The 16,024-nt window shown below is 42.3% G+C and overlaps 1 protein-coding gene across 1 annotated transcript; it reads right to left on the bottom strand.

Annotated features, from left to right (window-relative positions):
* Window positions 1–1,144: 1,144 nt before the first annotated feature.
* c3ar1 (C3a anaphylatoxin chemotactic receptor) lies at window positions 1,145–11,724 on the bottom strand. The gene is made up of 2 exons (XM_014138664.3): window positions 11,605–11,724; window positions 1,145–2,381 (listed from the first exon to the last, which is right to left on the bottom strand). The coding sequence occupies exons 1-2, from the start codon at window positions 11,607–11,609 to the stop codon at window positions 1,292–1,294; spliced, it is 1,095 nt and encodes a 364-aa protein (XP_013994139.1). The 5' UTR covers window positions 11,610–11,724; the 3' UTR covers window positions 1,145–1,291.
* Between the last annotated feature and the right edge of the window lie 4,300 nt (window positions 11,725–16,024).

Raw genomic sequence — 16,024 nt, 5'->3', positions numbered from 1 at the left:
CATGTGACTCTTTCTGAAGTGTGACATCATACATTATCAATGACCGAGGACACAGCTACTGATCAAAATAATTGATTTAATATATAAAATATGCAACTGAGATTGAATGGTATAACATGTAAGTGTAATTATTGTCCACATCAACACACTACAGCATTGACCGGCCAATGATATTCATACAGGACATAGAAGGCAGATTCCAAGTTTAAGGATAGAAAAATAATTACTGGAACGGACATTCCCTTAAGTGTACTTCCACATTGTTGTGGTCTGAGGGGATTTGTCCATTCTAGTCATCCTATTTATATGGCTCCTACATCCATTAGGAGGAATGTAAAACAGGGAAGATAAAAAGGGAACTCGGGGTGAAATGTAAGTTTCAGTTTCACAGCAGAGGATTAGCTAATAGTTGACTAACTCCTGTCCCAATTAAACTCCAGCCCACCCAATGAGTCATCACATACACATAACAGGAGATAGCTCTGAGTAGGCCTGTCAGCAAAAGGGTATTCTGATTGAAATGTTCATTTTCATGTGTCAGAACAATCTATTCAGTTTCAGGGACAACTTCACTGGCAGCATGTGGAGTTAGTCAAGTTTAATTATGGTGTTTCTCAAAGCTCTTAAGCACCACAATGTGGTTATCTAGATACTTTTAATTTAACCTTTAACTAGGTAAGTCAGTTAAGAACAAATTCTTATTTATAATGACAGCCTACCCCGGCCAAACCCAGACGATGCTGCGCCAATTGCGCCGGATGTGATACAGCCTAGATTCAAACCAGGGTCTGTAGTGACAACTCTTGCACTGAGATGCAGTGCCTTAGACCACTGTGCCACTCGGGAGACCAACTACACCAACCAGCACCAGTTGATATTTATTGGTTCGTTTTTTGAAATGATAGATGCAGTGCTACGTGAAGGTGTAAGATGGGTGGGTGACAAACTTTTTTCATTTGTTATGTCTTCATTAGAGTAATCTACAGTGCTGGTACTTCCTTCCTCCACACCCCATTATAGTTACATTGATAAGAAAAACATAAGTGTATTAGATGAGCGTTTTTAGGACAAATTTCGAACAAAAACCCAACAGCTTTACACAAAAAGCCATGCATGCAACATTTCAATCAGGCATAGACTGAACTTTAAACCCTCTTTTGTTATTGTCAAAGTCTAATTTCTTAATTGCTTGTAAAATGTTTTATGTACTCATTTTAGTACTTTAGTCAGGAAAGATCAACACATCTGCATATATTGTGTAACTGATACAGGAGCGTTTGACATTTCTGACTCAGACCTGAGCCTCAGACGAGTTGGTGGCCTTTGAGAGCTGTGACTGTCCCTTGGAGTACACAGAGGAACGCAGAGTCACATCCTCGCTGAAGACCTTCTCAAATATTTTACGTAGAGAAACCCTGACCCTCTCCTTGAAGTCCTGACCCATGAACACATACAGGACAGGGTTGAGGCAGCTGTTGACGTAAGCCAGAGAGATGGCCAGGGGCTCTAGATCCACAGCCATGACCTGGGAGGCTTCCTCGCCATACTCGATCACCAGTCCAATGACGTGATAAGGCAGCCAACACACAAAGAACGCCGTCACCACAACCAAAATTATCTGGAAGGCTCTCTGGGATTTAAAGCGGCCACTGCTCACCTTCCTACCGATCAGCAGGTAGCAGACAGTGATGATCAGTAGCGGGATGAGGAAGCCGAGTATAAGCCTGGTGACGTGGGTGGCTTTGATAGCCGAATGGTTGCCCCCAGTTTTGTCTTGTAGGTGGTTATAGATGCACAGTGTTATGTTCATATCATCATGGACTACTATTTCTCTGTAGATCATAGAGGGGAGGCAGAGGAGCAGGGCCAGGACCCAGACCAGACCACAGAGCAGCCAGGCCAGGGTGATGCTCCGGTGGTTCTGGGCCCAGACAGGCTTGATGACCAGGGCAAAGCGGTCCAGGCTGATGAGAACGAGTGTGAAGACACTGGCGAACATGTTGAGGACGACCATGGATGGAAGAATCTTACACATAGCCTCTCCATAAGGCCAGTGTTGGTTCAGTATGATGTCAGCTATGGAGAAGGGTATGGAGACACAGCAGAGGAGGTCTGCTACAGCCAGGTTTACAAACCAGACAGTGTTGACTGTCCTCTTCATCTTCACTCCAGCTATCCAGATGACAAAGGCGTTGCCTGGGATACCGAGGACACAAGCAATGCTGCAGAGAACTATGGACACCACCCGTATGGACAAATGCCCTTGTTCTGACACAGAGGTTCCAAATAATGGGTCATAATACAAGTTAGACTCCCCATGATCTTCTGTGACATAATTCTCGAAGAAATTCCCATAATGCTCTGAGAAATCCATGTTGTCCCTATGGAGAAATTGACACAGAATGTCACTCATATTCTGACTTAATCATTAAAACACAATCTATGTTCTAATTTAATGTTTCATGGCATTCAGAATTGTCATTGACGTCAAATAATTCATGATTGATTGATTCATGATTGATGGAAACTGTCTATATGGCATGTGTAACTACATCCTGGTATCAGAGCATTTCAATTTATTCTATAAGTAAATCTGGACAATCCATTTAGTATGATATGTTACGAATAGTATGTTTTAATTTATGGATGTCCTTCACCCATTTTAATATGTTCCAACTACAATTTCCATTATATGTTACGAATTTGCAAAACATGTTATATGTTACGAATTCTAGCTAGGTGGCTAACTTTAGCTAGCTCGCTAACGTTAGCTAGGGGTCAGGGTTAAGGTTAGGACTTAGGTTCAAGGTTTAAGGTTAGGGTTAAGGGAAGGATTAGCTAAAACTGTTTTACTAAACACATTTTTCGCTCGCTTTGAGGATAAAAAAACAGTGCCACCGACGTGGCCCTCTCCCAAGGACATAGGGCTCTCGTTCTCTGTGGCCGACGTGAGTAAGACATTTAAGCGTGTTAACACCTCGCAAGGCTACTGGCCTAGACGGCATCCCCAGCAGTGTCCTCAGAGCATGCACAGACCAGCTGGCTAGAGTGTTTACAGACATATTCAATCTCTCCCTATTCCAGTCTGTTGTCCCCACTTACTTCAAGATATCCACCATTGTTCCTGTACGCAAGAAAGCAAAGGTAACTGAACTAAATGACTATCGCCCCGTAGCAATCACATCTGTCATCATGAAGTGCTTTGAAAGGCTAGCTAAGGATCATATCACATCACCTCTACCTTACCTGACACCCTAGAAGACCCACTTCCTATTTTCTTACCGCCCCAATAGATCCACAGACGATACAATCACCATTACACTCCACACTGCCCTATCCCATCTGGACAAGAGGAATACCTACGAAATAATGCCATTCATTGACTACAGCTCAGCCTTCAACACCATAGTATGCTCCAAACTCATCATTAAGCTTGGGGCCCTGGGTCTGAACCCCGTCCTGTGCAACTGGGTCCTGGACTTCCTGACAGGCCACCCCCTCAGGTGGTGAAGGTAGGAAACAACACCTCCACTTCCCCGATCCTTAACACAGGGGCCCCACAAGGTTGTGTGCTCAGCCCCCTCCTGTACAGCCACACACGCTCACAGAACGGGAGCGCCGAGTGCTCAAGCGCGTAAAAATCATCTGTCCTCGGTTACAACACTCACTACAGAGCTCCAAGCTGCCTCTGGAAGCAAATTCAGCATAAGAACTGTTCGTCGGGAGCTTCATGAAAGCCAAAGATCACCATGCGCAATGCCAGGTGTTGGATGAAGTGGTGTAAAGCTCACCACCATTGAACTGTGGAGCAGTGGAAACGTGTTCTCTGGAGTGATGAATCACGCTTCACCATATGGCAGTCCGACAGGCAAATCTGGCTTAGGCAGATACCAGGAGAATGCTACCTGCCCCAATGCATAGTGCCAACTGTAAAGTTGGGTGGTGAAGTAATAATGGTCTGGGGCCATTTTTCATGGTTCGGGCTAGCCCCTTAGTTCCAGTGAAGGGAAATCTTAATGCTACAGCATACAATGCCATTCTAGATAATTCTGGGCTTCCAACTTCATGGCAACAGTTTGGGCAAGGCCCTTTCCTGTTACAGCATGACAATGCCCCAGAGCACAAAGCAAGGTCCATACAGAAATGGTTTGTTAAGATCGGTGTAGAAGAACTTGACTGGCCTGCACAGAGCCCTGACCTCAACCACATCGAACACCTTTGGGACTAATTGGAACGCTGACTGCGAGCCAGGCCTAATCACCCCAACATCAGTGCACAACCTCACTAATGCTCATGGCTGAATGGAAGCAAGTCCCTGCAGCAACGTTCCAACATCTAGTGAATAGCCTTCCCAGAAGAGCGGCTCATTGATCAAAGCCGACTGATATTGCCAACTACTTTAATTACTTTTTCATTGGCAAGATAAGCAAACTTAGGGATGACATGCCAGCAACAAACGCTGACACTACACATCCAAGTATATCGGACCAAACCAAGAATTGTACTTTTGAATTGCGTAAAGTCAGTGTGGAAGAGGTGGAAAAATTGTTGTCTATCAACAATGACAAGTCACCGGGGTCTGACAATCTGGATGGAAAATTACTGAGGATAATAGCAGATGATATTGCCACTCCTATTTGCCACATCTTCAATTCAGGCCTGGAGGGAAGGTAAAGTCATTCCGCTACCCAAGAGTAGTAAAGCCCCCTTTACTGGCTCAAATAGCCGACCAATCAGCCTGTTACCATCCCTTAGTAAACCCTTATTAAACTTCTGGAAAAAATTGTGTTTGACGAAATATAATGCTATTTCACAGTAAACAGACTTTTAGCACGCTTATAGGGAAGGACAATCAACAAGCACAGCACTTACACAAATGACTGACGATTGGCTGAGTGTCACGTCCTGACCAGTATTAGGGATTATTTGTAATTGTAATTTGGTCAGGATGTGGCAGAGGGTATTTTGTTTATGTGGTTCGGGCTGGTGGTTTATTTAGTAGGGTGTTTGGTTAGTTAGTTCCGGGTTATGTTCTGTGTTAGTATTTCTATGTTCTTTCTGGTTAGTTGTATATCTATGTCTAGTTAATTGGGGTTGGACTCTCAATTGGAGGCAGGTGTTTTCTAGTTGCCTCTGATTGAGAGTCCTATATATGGGTATGTGTTTGGTTTAGTGTTTGTGGGAGATTGTTTCTTGTTTTGCTGTGTGTGCGCGCGCATGACAAGACTGTCTAGTTCGTTTGTGTTTTTTTTGTATACGTGTTTGTTTTGGTTTTCCCTTCTTTGTCCGTAATAAAGAAGATGAGTATACACTTCCCTGCTGCATTTTGGTCCTCTCCTTACGACAACCGTGACAGAATCTTCCACCAATCAAGGACCAAGCAGCGGGGTAAGGAGCAGAAGAACAAATATATGAACTATCAGGAGAAATGGACCTGGGAGGAAATTCTGGACGGGGCTGGACCTTGGCACCAGGCTGGGGACTACCGTCTCCCTCCGGAAGAAATCGAGACAGCCAAGGCGGAGAGGCGTCGGTACAAAGCTATATACGCGCCGATAAAGCACGAGAGGCATCCCCAATCATTTTTTTTGGGGGGGGGGCACACGGGTAGTTTGGCTGGGCCAAGGGTGAGCCCTAAGCCAGCTACCCGTGCTTATAGTAAGGATCGTATGGAGTGGATCGTATGGAGCGACGTGTTTTGCAGAAGTGCGCACGATCTCGCCCATACGCACGCACAGTCCAGTGCGAGTTATTCCAGCCCCTCGCAGATGTCGTGCTAGAGTGGGCATCCAGCCTGGTAGGAGGATGCCTGCACAGCGCGTCTGGTCGCCGGTACACCTCCTAGGACCAGGCTACCCTACTCCCGCTCTACGCACGGCAACCATCAGGCCCCTGCACAGCCCAGTTCGCCCTGTACTAGCACCCCGCTCGTACAGGGCTGCTAGTTCCATCCAGCCAGGACGGGTTGTGCAGGAGGTGCGTTCAAGACCGCCTGTGCGCCTTCATGGCCCAGTTTTTCCAGTTCCTGCCTCTCGTGCTGACCTGGAAGTTCAAACCCCTAGTCTGGCACGTCCAGTACCAGCACCACGCATCAAGCTTCCAGTGAGTCAGCCCAGTCCAGTACAGCCTGTTCCTGCTCCGCGCACTAGCCCTGAGGTGCATGTACCTAAACTGGCATTTCCAGTACCAGCACCACGCATCAGGCTTTCAGTGCGTCAGCCCAGTCCGACTTGGCCTGTTCCCGCTCCCCGCACTAGCCCTGAGGTGCGTGTCCCCAGACTGGCACATCCAGTACCAGTACCATGCATCAGGCTGCCAGTGCGTCAGCCCAGTCCGACTCGTCCTGTTCCCACTCCCCGCACTAGCCCTGAGGTGCGTGTCTCCAGCCTGGTACCTCCTCTACCAGCCCCACGCATCAGGCTTCCAGTGCGTCAGCCCAGCCTCGAGAGTCCAGAGACAGTGTCCAGTCCAGAGTATCCGGCAACAGTGTCCAGTCCAGAGTATCCGGCAACAGTGTCCAGTCCAGAGTATCCGGCAACAGTGTCCAGTCCAGAGTATCCGGCAACAGTGTCCAGTCCAGAGTATCCGGCAACAGTGTCCAGTCCAGAGTATCCGGCAACAGTGTCCAGTCCAGAGTATCCGGAACCGAGTGAGTCTGCCTGCATTCAGTCCGGAACCGAGTGAGTCTGTCTGCATTCAGTCCGGAAACGAGTGAGTCTGTCTGCATACAGTCCGGAACCGAGTGAGGTTAAATATAGCTTTGAACTGTGTGAGTCTGCCTACAGCTCGGAACCAAGCGAGTCTCCCTACAGTCTAAAGGGTAGAAGACCGGAGCCAGAACCACCTCCAGTTTAGGTGGGTTGGGGAGGGGGGGGTGTAGCACAAGTGCTGTCGGTGATGGTAGCCACCCTCCCTTCCCTCCCTTTTTGTTTAGGGGGATTTTTTTGGTGTGTTTTGGGGGATTTATGTTTTTCATGGAGGTGCATCCGGGGTATGCACCTTTGGGGGGGGGGGGGGGGTGGGGGGGGGGTGTAATGTCACGTCCTGACCAGTATTAGGGATTATTTGTAATTGTAATTTGGTCAGGACGTGGCAGAGGGTATTTTGTTTATGTGGTTCGGGGTGGTGGTTTATTTAGTAGGGTGTTTGGTTGGTTAGTTCCGGGTTATGTTCTGTGTTAGTATTTCTATGTTCTCTGGTTAGTTGTATATCTATGTCTTGTTAATTGGGGTTGGACTCTCAATTGGAGGCAGGTGTTTTCTAGTTGCCTCTGAGAGTCCTATATATGGGTACGTGTTTGGTTTAGTGTTTGTGGGAGATTGTTTCTTGTTTTGCTGCGTGTGCCTGACAAGACTGTCTAGTTTGTTTGTGTTTTTGTATACGTGTTTATTTTGGTTTTTCCCTTCTTTGTCCGTAATAAAGAAGATGAGTATACACTTCCCTGCTGCATTTTGGTCCTCTCCTTGCGACAACTGTGACACTGAGAGAAATTATAAAATTATTGCGGGAGCTGTCTTGTTAGACTTCAGTGCAGCTTTTGACATTATCGATCATAGTCTGCTGCTGGAAAAACGTATGCGTTATGGCTTTACACCCCCTGTTATAATGTGGATAAAGAGATACTTGTCTAACAGAACACAGAGCGTTCTTTAATGAAGCCTCTCAAACATAATCCAGGTAGAATCAGGATTTCCCAAGTTTAGCTGTTTAGGCCCCTTGATTTTTTAATTTGTACTAATGACACGCTACTGACTGAGTAAAGCCGGAGTGTCCATGTATGCGGATGACTCAACACTATACACATCAGACACTACAGCGACAGAATGACCGCAACACTTAACAAAGAGCTGCATTTAGTTTCAGAGTTGGTGGCAAGGAATAAGTTAGCCCTAAGTATTTCTAAAACTTAAAGCATTGTATTTGGGACAAAACATTCACTAAACCTCAACTAAATATTGTAATAAATCACGTGGAAATTGAGCAAGTTGAGATGACTAAACTGCTTGGCGTAACCCTAGATTGTAAACTGTCATGGTCAAAACATATTGATACAGTAATAGCTAAGATGGGGAGATGTCTGGTGCCACAAAAAAAGGACTTAGGAAAATTGCAATTGGCTCAGAACAAGGTAGCACGGCTGGCCATTGGATGTACACAGAGCAAATATTAATAATATGCATGTCAATATCATCTGGCTCAAAGTGGAGGAGGTTTTGACATGTTGAATGCACCGAGCTGTCTGTCTAAACTAGAGGACGACCGATTAATCGGAATGGCCGATTTCAAGTTTTAATAACAATCGGTAATCGGTATTTTTGGCAGCCGATTTGCCTATTATTTTTTATATATATATATATATGTGTATACTTTTTTTGTGTATATATGTATACTTTTTTTTGTGTATATATATATGTATACTTTTTTTTGTGTATATATATGTATACTTTTGTTTTGTGTGTATATATATGTATACTTTTTTTTGTGTATATATATGTATATATACTTTTTTTTGTGTATATATATGTATATATATATTTTTTTGTGTGTATATATATATTTTTTTTTGTGTGTATACATATATATATATTTTTTTGTGTGTATATGTATGTATGTATATATATTTTAACTAGGCAAGTCAGTTAATGACGGCCTAGGAACGGTGGCCTTGTTCAGGGGCAGAATGACAGATTTTTACCTTGTCAGCTTGGGGATTCAATATTGCAACCTTACGGTTAACTAGTCCAACGCTCTAACCACCTGCTTTACATTGCACTCCACAAGGAGCCTGCCTGTTGCGCGAATGCCGTAAGAAGCCAAGGTAAGTTGCTAGCTAGCATTAAACTTATCTTACAAAAACAATCAATCAATCATAATCACTAGTTCAACGCAATCAACCAACTACACATGGTTGATGATATTACTAGTTTATCTAGCCTGTCCTGCGTTGCATATAATCGATGCAGTGCACATTCGCGGAACAAGGACTGTCGTTGCTCCAACTTGTACCTAACCATAAACATCAATGTCTTTCTTAAAATCAATACACAAGTATATCTTTTTAAACCTGCATATTTAGTTAATATTGCCTGCTAACATGAATTTATTTTAACTAGGGAAAATGTGTCACCTCTGCAACAGAGTCAGGGTATATGCAGCAGTTTGGCCGCCTGGCGCGTTGCGAACTGTGTGAATATTATTTCTTCCTAACAAAGACAGCCGACTTCGCCAAACGGGGGATGATTTAACAAAAGAGCATTTGCGAAAAAAAGCACAATCGTTGCACGACTGTACCTAACCATAAACATCAATGCCTTTCTTAAAATCATTACACAGAAGTATATATTTTTAAACCTGCATATTTAGCTAAAAGAAATCCAGGTTAGCAGGCAATATTAACCAGGTGAAATTGTGTCACTTCTCTTCCGTTCATTGCACGCAGAGTCAGGGTATATACAGCAGTTTGGGCCGCCTGGCTCATTGCGAACTAATTAGCCAGAATTTTACGTAATTATGACATAACATTGAAGGTTGTGCAATGTAACAGGAATATTTAGACTTAGGGATGCCACCCGTTAGATAAAATATGGAACGGTTCTGTATTTCACTGAAAGAATAAACGTGATAGTTTCCGGATTCGACCATATTAATGACCTAAGGATCGTATTTCTGTGTGTTATTATGTTATAATTAAGTCTATGATTTGATATAGCAGTCTGACTGAGCGATAGCAGGCTCGTAAGCATTCATTCAAACAGCACTTTCGTGCGTTTTGCCAGCAGCCCTTCGCAATGCATTGCGCTGTTTATGACTTCAAGCCTGTCAACTCCCAAGATTAGGCTGGTGTAACCGATGTGAAATGGCTAGCTAGTTAGCGGGGTGCACGCTAATAGCGTTTCAAACGTCACGCGCTCAGACTTGGGAGTGGTTGTTCCCCTTGCTCTGCATGGGTAACGATGCTTCGAGGGTGGCTGTTGTCGATGTGTTCCTGGTTTGAGCCCAGGTAGGAGCGAGGAGAGGGACGGAAGCTATACTATTACACTGGCAATACTAAAGTGCCTATAAAAACATCCAATAGTCAAAGGTATATGAAATACAAATGGTATAGAGAGAAATAGTCCTATAATTCCTATAATAACTACAACCTAAAACTTCTTATCTGGTAATATTGAAGACTCATGTTAAAAGGAACCACCAGCTTTCATATGTTCTCATGTTCTGAGCAAGGAACTTAAATGTTAGCTTTCTTACATGGCACATAATGCACTTTTACTTTCTTCTCCAACACTTTGTTTTTGCATTATTTAAACCAAATTGAACGTTTCATTATTTATTTGAGGCTAAATAGATTTTATTGATGTATTATATTAAGTTAAAATAAGTGTTCATTCAGTATTGTTGTAATTGTCATTATTACAAAAAAATAAAAAATTAAAATGTAAAAAATAAAAATAAAAATAAAAATAAATAAATAAATAAAAATTATATATATATATATATATATATATATATATATATATATATATATATATATATATATATATATAGTAAAAAAAATAGAAATAATTGGCCGATTAATCGGTATCGGCTTTTTTGGTCCTCCAGTAATCGGTATCGGCGTTGAAAAATCATAATCGGTCGACCTCTAGTCTAAACTACTGGCACACAGCTCGGACACCCATGCATACCCAACAAGACATGCCACAAGAGGTCTCTTCACAGTCCCCAAGTCCAGAACAGACTATGGGAGGCACAGAGTACTACATAAAGCCATGACTACATGGAACTATATTCCACATCAAGTAACTGATGTAAGCAGTAAAATTAGATTTAAAAAATAAATAAAAAAAACACATTATGGAAAAGCGGGGACTTGTGAAGCAACACAAACATAAGCACAGTCATTACCAAACACACACACATTAAGATATGTACTATGCACTACACACACATACACATGGATTTAGTACTGTAGATATGTGGTAGTGGTGGAGTAGGGGCCTGAGGGCACACTGTGTTGTGAAATCTGTGAATGTATTGTAATGTTTGAAACATTTTATAAATTGCCTTAATTTTGCTGGACCCAAGGATTTACGTACAGAATAATACAAAATGCTCTGAGATTAGGCTGGTGACTAAATGGGGATACATAATAAATACAAATGTAGTGTAGCAAGTAGTTGAAAAGTTGCTAATTAGCTAAAATGATAAAGCTGTTCATGTTATACGCCCGCCCATCCACCCTACTTTTGATTTTGACTTAAGTAACCATCTGTCTTATGCAACCATACCAAACGTACCATATCATACTAAATGGAGTGTCTCGGATTTACGTACAGAATAATACGAAATGCTGAGACTAGGCTGGTGACTACAATACATTCAGAATGTTGTTTGTTAGTTTGCATAATTAGGAACTGAAGGGTAAATTCCTTCTCACAATGCCACAAAACTGCTGGAAAAGGCCTTTACAATTTACTGCTAAGCTATTGTCTAGGAACTAAACTATTGTCTATCACAGTATCTTCCATCCACAAGTAAATAACTTAAACAGGGGCTACACAAAGGTTCACCTACATTTCTACTGAAAATACGAATCAAACTTACCCCATCTTTGAGCTTTCCTTTCTAAATGTTTGCAGTTTTTAACCACAAGGGAGAACTGAGGCAAACCCACAGGAAACTACATCAGCAGCTGTTGATACCATCTATTCAACAACATCCGATATATACAGTAGGCAAATCCTTACTAAAGCAATTCCCCCCAATTCTAACCACAGATACATCTCTTGCACATTATTGGAATAAACTCTGCTGTCATCAAATGAAAGCTGAAATGATGGCTAGGCGTAGACTTATAGACCTACAGTACATCCAAAGCATTTGACACGGTTTATCATTAAATATTACTTTCTAAATTACATTAAGGTTTTCATGATTACACATATAATTGGTTATATAGTTGTGTTTATGATAGAGATACATTTGTTTATGCAAACGGCTGTGCATCTACCAGGGCCAAGATATCCTGTGGAGTGCCACAGGGTTTGATAATTGGAACTTTGTTATTCCTAATCTATATCAAGGTCCGTGCTGCTGGGTGTTCCGCACTTCCCATTCTCTTTGCTGATGATACCAATTTGATTTTATTGCACAAGAATTTTGATACTAATTAATGAAGCCAAATGTTCTAAACAAATACCTTTTAAAATGTAAAGAAAATAATAAGAAAATCTGACTTTATTGTATTCACAAGTAATAATAAGAAATATTGTAAAAGAAAATATATAAAATAAAAAAGTAACAGAATCTTAAATCGGTGGGAATGAAATGAAACAAGTCACATCCACTAGATTCCTCTGATTTCTACTTAATGAAAAGCTATCCTGGAAAGATCATATTCAAATTGTCTGTAGCAAAGTGAAGAAATCTGTTGCTATCATCAGAAAGATTACTGGTTTGGTTAATCAAGCTTGCTTACTCAATACTATAGTTTAATTTAGCCATATCTCAATTACTGTAATATTGTCTGGGCCAGTACATACACCTCCTACCTAGAGAAATTACTCATCATACAAAATGCATTTGCAAGACTAGCCACCTCTAATTGCCCTGTTCCGTCTGCACCTTTGTTTAAGAAACTCAATATCTTGTCTATTTATGACATTAATGTATGCCAAATATGCATTTTTCATTTCCCAGGTGCATCCTGTTTCCATTGATCATCCTTGAGATGTTTCTTCAACTTGATTGGAGTACACCTGTGGTAAATTCAGTTGATTGGACATGATTTAGAAAGGCACACGCCTGTCTATATATGGTCCCACAGTTGACAGTGCATGTCAGAGCAAAAACCAAGCCCTGAGGTCAAAGGAATTGTCCACAGAGCTCCGAGACAGGATTGTGTTGAGGCACAGATATGGGGAAGGGTACCAAAAAATGTCTGCAAAATTTAAGGTCCCTAAGAACCAGTGGCCTCCATCATTCTTAAATGAAAGAGGTTTGGAACCACCAAGACACTTCTTAAAACTGGCCTCCCGACCAAACTAAGCAATCGAGGTAGAAGGGCTTTGGTCAGGGAAGTGAGCTCCAGAGTTCCTCCAGAGATCCAGAGAACCTTCCAGAAGGACAACCATCTCTGTAGCACTCCACCATCAGGCCTTTATGGTAGAGTGGCCAAACGAAAGCCACTCCTCAGTAAAAGGCACATGATTCTCTGGTCTGATGAAACCAAGATTGAACGTTTTGGCCTGAATGCCAAGCGTCACATCTGGAGAAAACCTTGCAGCATCATGCTGTGGGGATGTTTGTCAGTGGCAGGGACTGGGAGACTAGTCAGGGTCGAGGCAAAGATGAACGGAGCAAAATACAGAGAGATCCTTGATGAAAACCTGCTCCAGAGCGCTCAGGACCTCAAACTGGGTCGAAGGTTCACCTTCCAACAGGACAATGACCCTAAGCACACAGCAAAAACAACACAGGAGTGGCTTCGGGAGAAGTCTCTGAATGTCCTTGAGTGGCCCAGCCAGAGCCCGGACTTGAACCTGATCAAACATCTCTGGAGAGACCTGAAAATAGCTGTGCAGCGACGTTCCCCATCCAACCTGACCGAGCTTGAGCGGATCTGCAGAGAAGAATGGGAGAAACTCCCCAAATACAGGTGTGCCAAGCTTGTAGTGTCATGCCAAAGAAGACTCGAGGCTGTAATCGCTGCCAAAGATGCTTCAACAAAGTACTGAGTAAAGGGTCTGAATACTTAGGTAAAAGTTATGTTTTTTTTATTTTATACATTTGCAAAAATGTCTAACCTGTTTTTGCATTGTCATTCAGGGGTATTGTGTGTTCATTGATGAGGGAAAAAAATAAATAGAATAAGGCTTTAAAGTCAAGGGGTCTGAATACTTTCTGAATGCACCACATCCCCAAAATATGTATTTTTACAATTACATGTGACTGATGGCATAAACATCACATATGTAGGCCTATACAAAATAATGACATCACATAAATGACTCTTCTTTCATTCTTTCTGCCACTGTACCAGTCCCTTGCGAAAGACTTCCTTCCTTTGTTGGTTTCGCACAGTAACAATACTAACAGCAACATGGGGGACTTTGTGTGGCTACTTCCTCTTTTTCTTGCTTTTCCACCGGTCCTGGTCTTCAATTTGGGGATCATCTCAGCACAGTGGATCATCACATCTTTACCCTCGGGGACATTCAGACAGGATAATAAAGCTGTAGTACTAAAGTGTGTTTTACACAACTGTGTTGCAACCACAAACTGGAATGTGTAACATGGAGGAGGGCATTGTTAGAGAAGGACTGTAGTGCAGAACTTTCAAACATGGATCAGAGAGGAGAATCATGTTAAATAACCCAAGGCAGTTGATGGTAAAACTAATTACATTGCTTCCCGTTTTACTAACTTCAGCCATAGGTCATTGCTTCTCCCCTTCACAAACAAGCACTCAAATGATGCGATCGTGTCTGAGCAGAGTTCCATCCTCCTGCTTCAGCTGTACACGCACTCTTCCTCTGAACGTCACATCCCTGTTCCACTCTCTAGAGTAGATCTCGTTCTGTGATTGTTATTTTACTTATCTATGAGAGACTTATAAATTGGGCAACGCCATACCTTAACCTACTATGATTACATTTGGTCCCATGTAGCTCAGTTGGTAGAGCATGGCGCTTGCAATGCCAGGGTTGTGGGTTCGATTCTCACAGGGGACCAGTACGAAAATATATGCACTCACTACTGTAAGTCGCTCTGGATAAGAGCGTCTGCTAAATAACTAAATGTTAAAAATGTTTGACAATGGAAAATGGCTGTTGTAGATTCACCTAGGTGGGAGCTACTGCTACACAAATGGTAGTGAATGAGGCGAGTTACCCTCTTATTTAAAGCATGTAAAAGCACTTAAACGTATGCAATCCATTATTGGATGTAAGATCTGCCATTACCTCCATAAGAACATTTGCCCCCCCCTACTGTCAACACATGACGGATCTCAGCACAAGTAGGGTTCTCCACTGCCTGGTTGGGGAGACAGAGATGTAAATGTAGATGAAAACCAAGATGTCAGGCATGTCCCTCAACACTCGTGTAGACAAACTACAACAACAAAAATCTGTTTCAGAAAGAGTTTGTGGTAGACCAGTGGTGGGGGTGTGTACACATTCACCAGGATAGATCTGCAAAAGCAAGTGGTCCACCATGTATTGAACCAAACAAATAAAAAGAATCCTGCAGGTTTGGTTTACCGTTTCAGTGGGTATCCGTCTGCCCTCTGCAAGGGTCTTCTTACAGTTTACATAGGAAGGGTATATGCAGATAAACCTGCAAAAGAAAGATGAGAAAAAATGATTACCTTTCTCCTAGCAGCAGGATATTATGCTGGCAGCATGACCGCAGATTTTTTTCCTCTTTTTTTTTTTTTTTTTTTACAAGTGATTATTATTTGGCCGTTGTCTTACTAGAAGGCCTAAGAAAGCACAATGAGGATGAAATACACTTGATCAGTTTTATACTTTATAAAATAATGGTTGTTTTTACTTGTGCTCCTTTCAACCTCCCTTCCAATGGCTGGGTAGCATTTCCTACAGAATGCTCTCATCCGATAGGCCTACCAGTAAAAAGGGAGTGGTGTCATATCCCCTCAACCAGAGAAATGAGCCAATGGACATTTACACACACCTCGTTAACTCAGCTTGGTCAATCAACCTTCAACTTGATCCATTCAGAGACAATCCTCGTTGCTTTATCCTACTTCTTTTCAATTATTGCATTGGAATATAATTTATATTCCTGAATTGATTGCATTCAATACAAACTGACCGCAACCCTAAATCCAACACTCAAATAAGATGAGGATCCCACTGCATTCAATGCATTACTGTTCCAAAGTCTATCCAAGTCACTTTAATTTAGTGTTTTGCTCCGTGTTCAAGTAAATAGTTATCAATAGTTTGTTTTTGTTATTTGACTATTCAAAGTGTATAGGTCTACATTTTGTAAAAATACA

This window comes from Salmo salar, chromosome 13, assembly GCF_965601325.2.
Source record: "Salmo salar chromosome 13, fSalSal1, whole genome shotgun sequence".
Taxonomy (NCBI): domain Eukaryota; kingdom Metazoa; phylum Chordata; class Actinopteri; order Salmoniformes; family Salmonidae; genus Salmo; species Salmo salar.
Note: the sequence above shows the minus strand (reverse complement) of the source record. Positions and strands in the feature narration are given on the sequence as shown.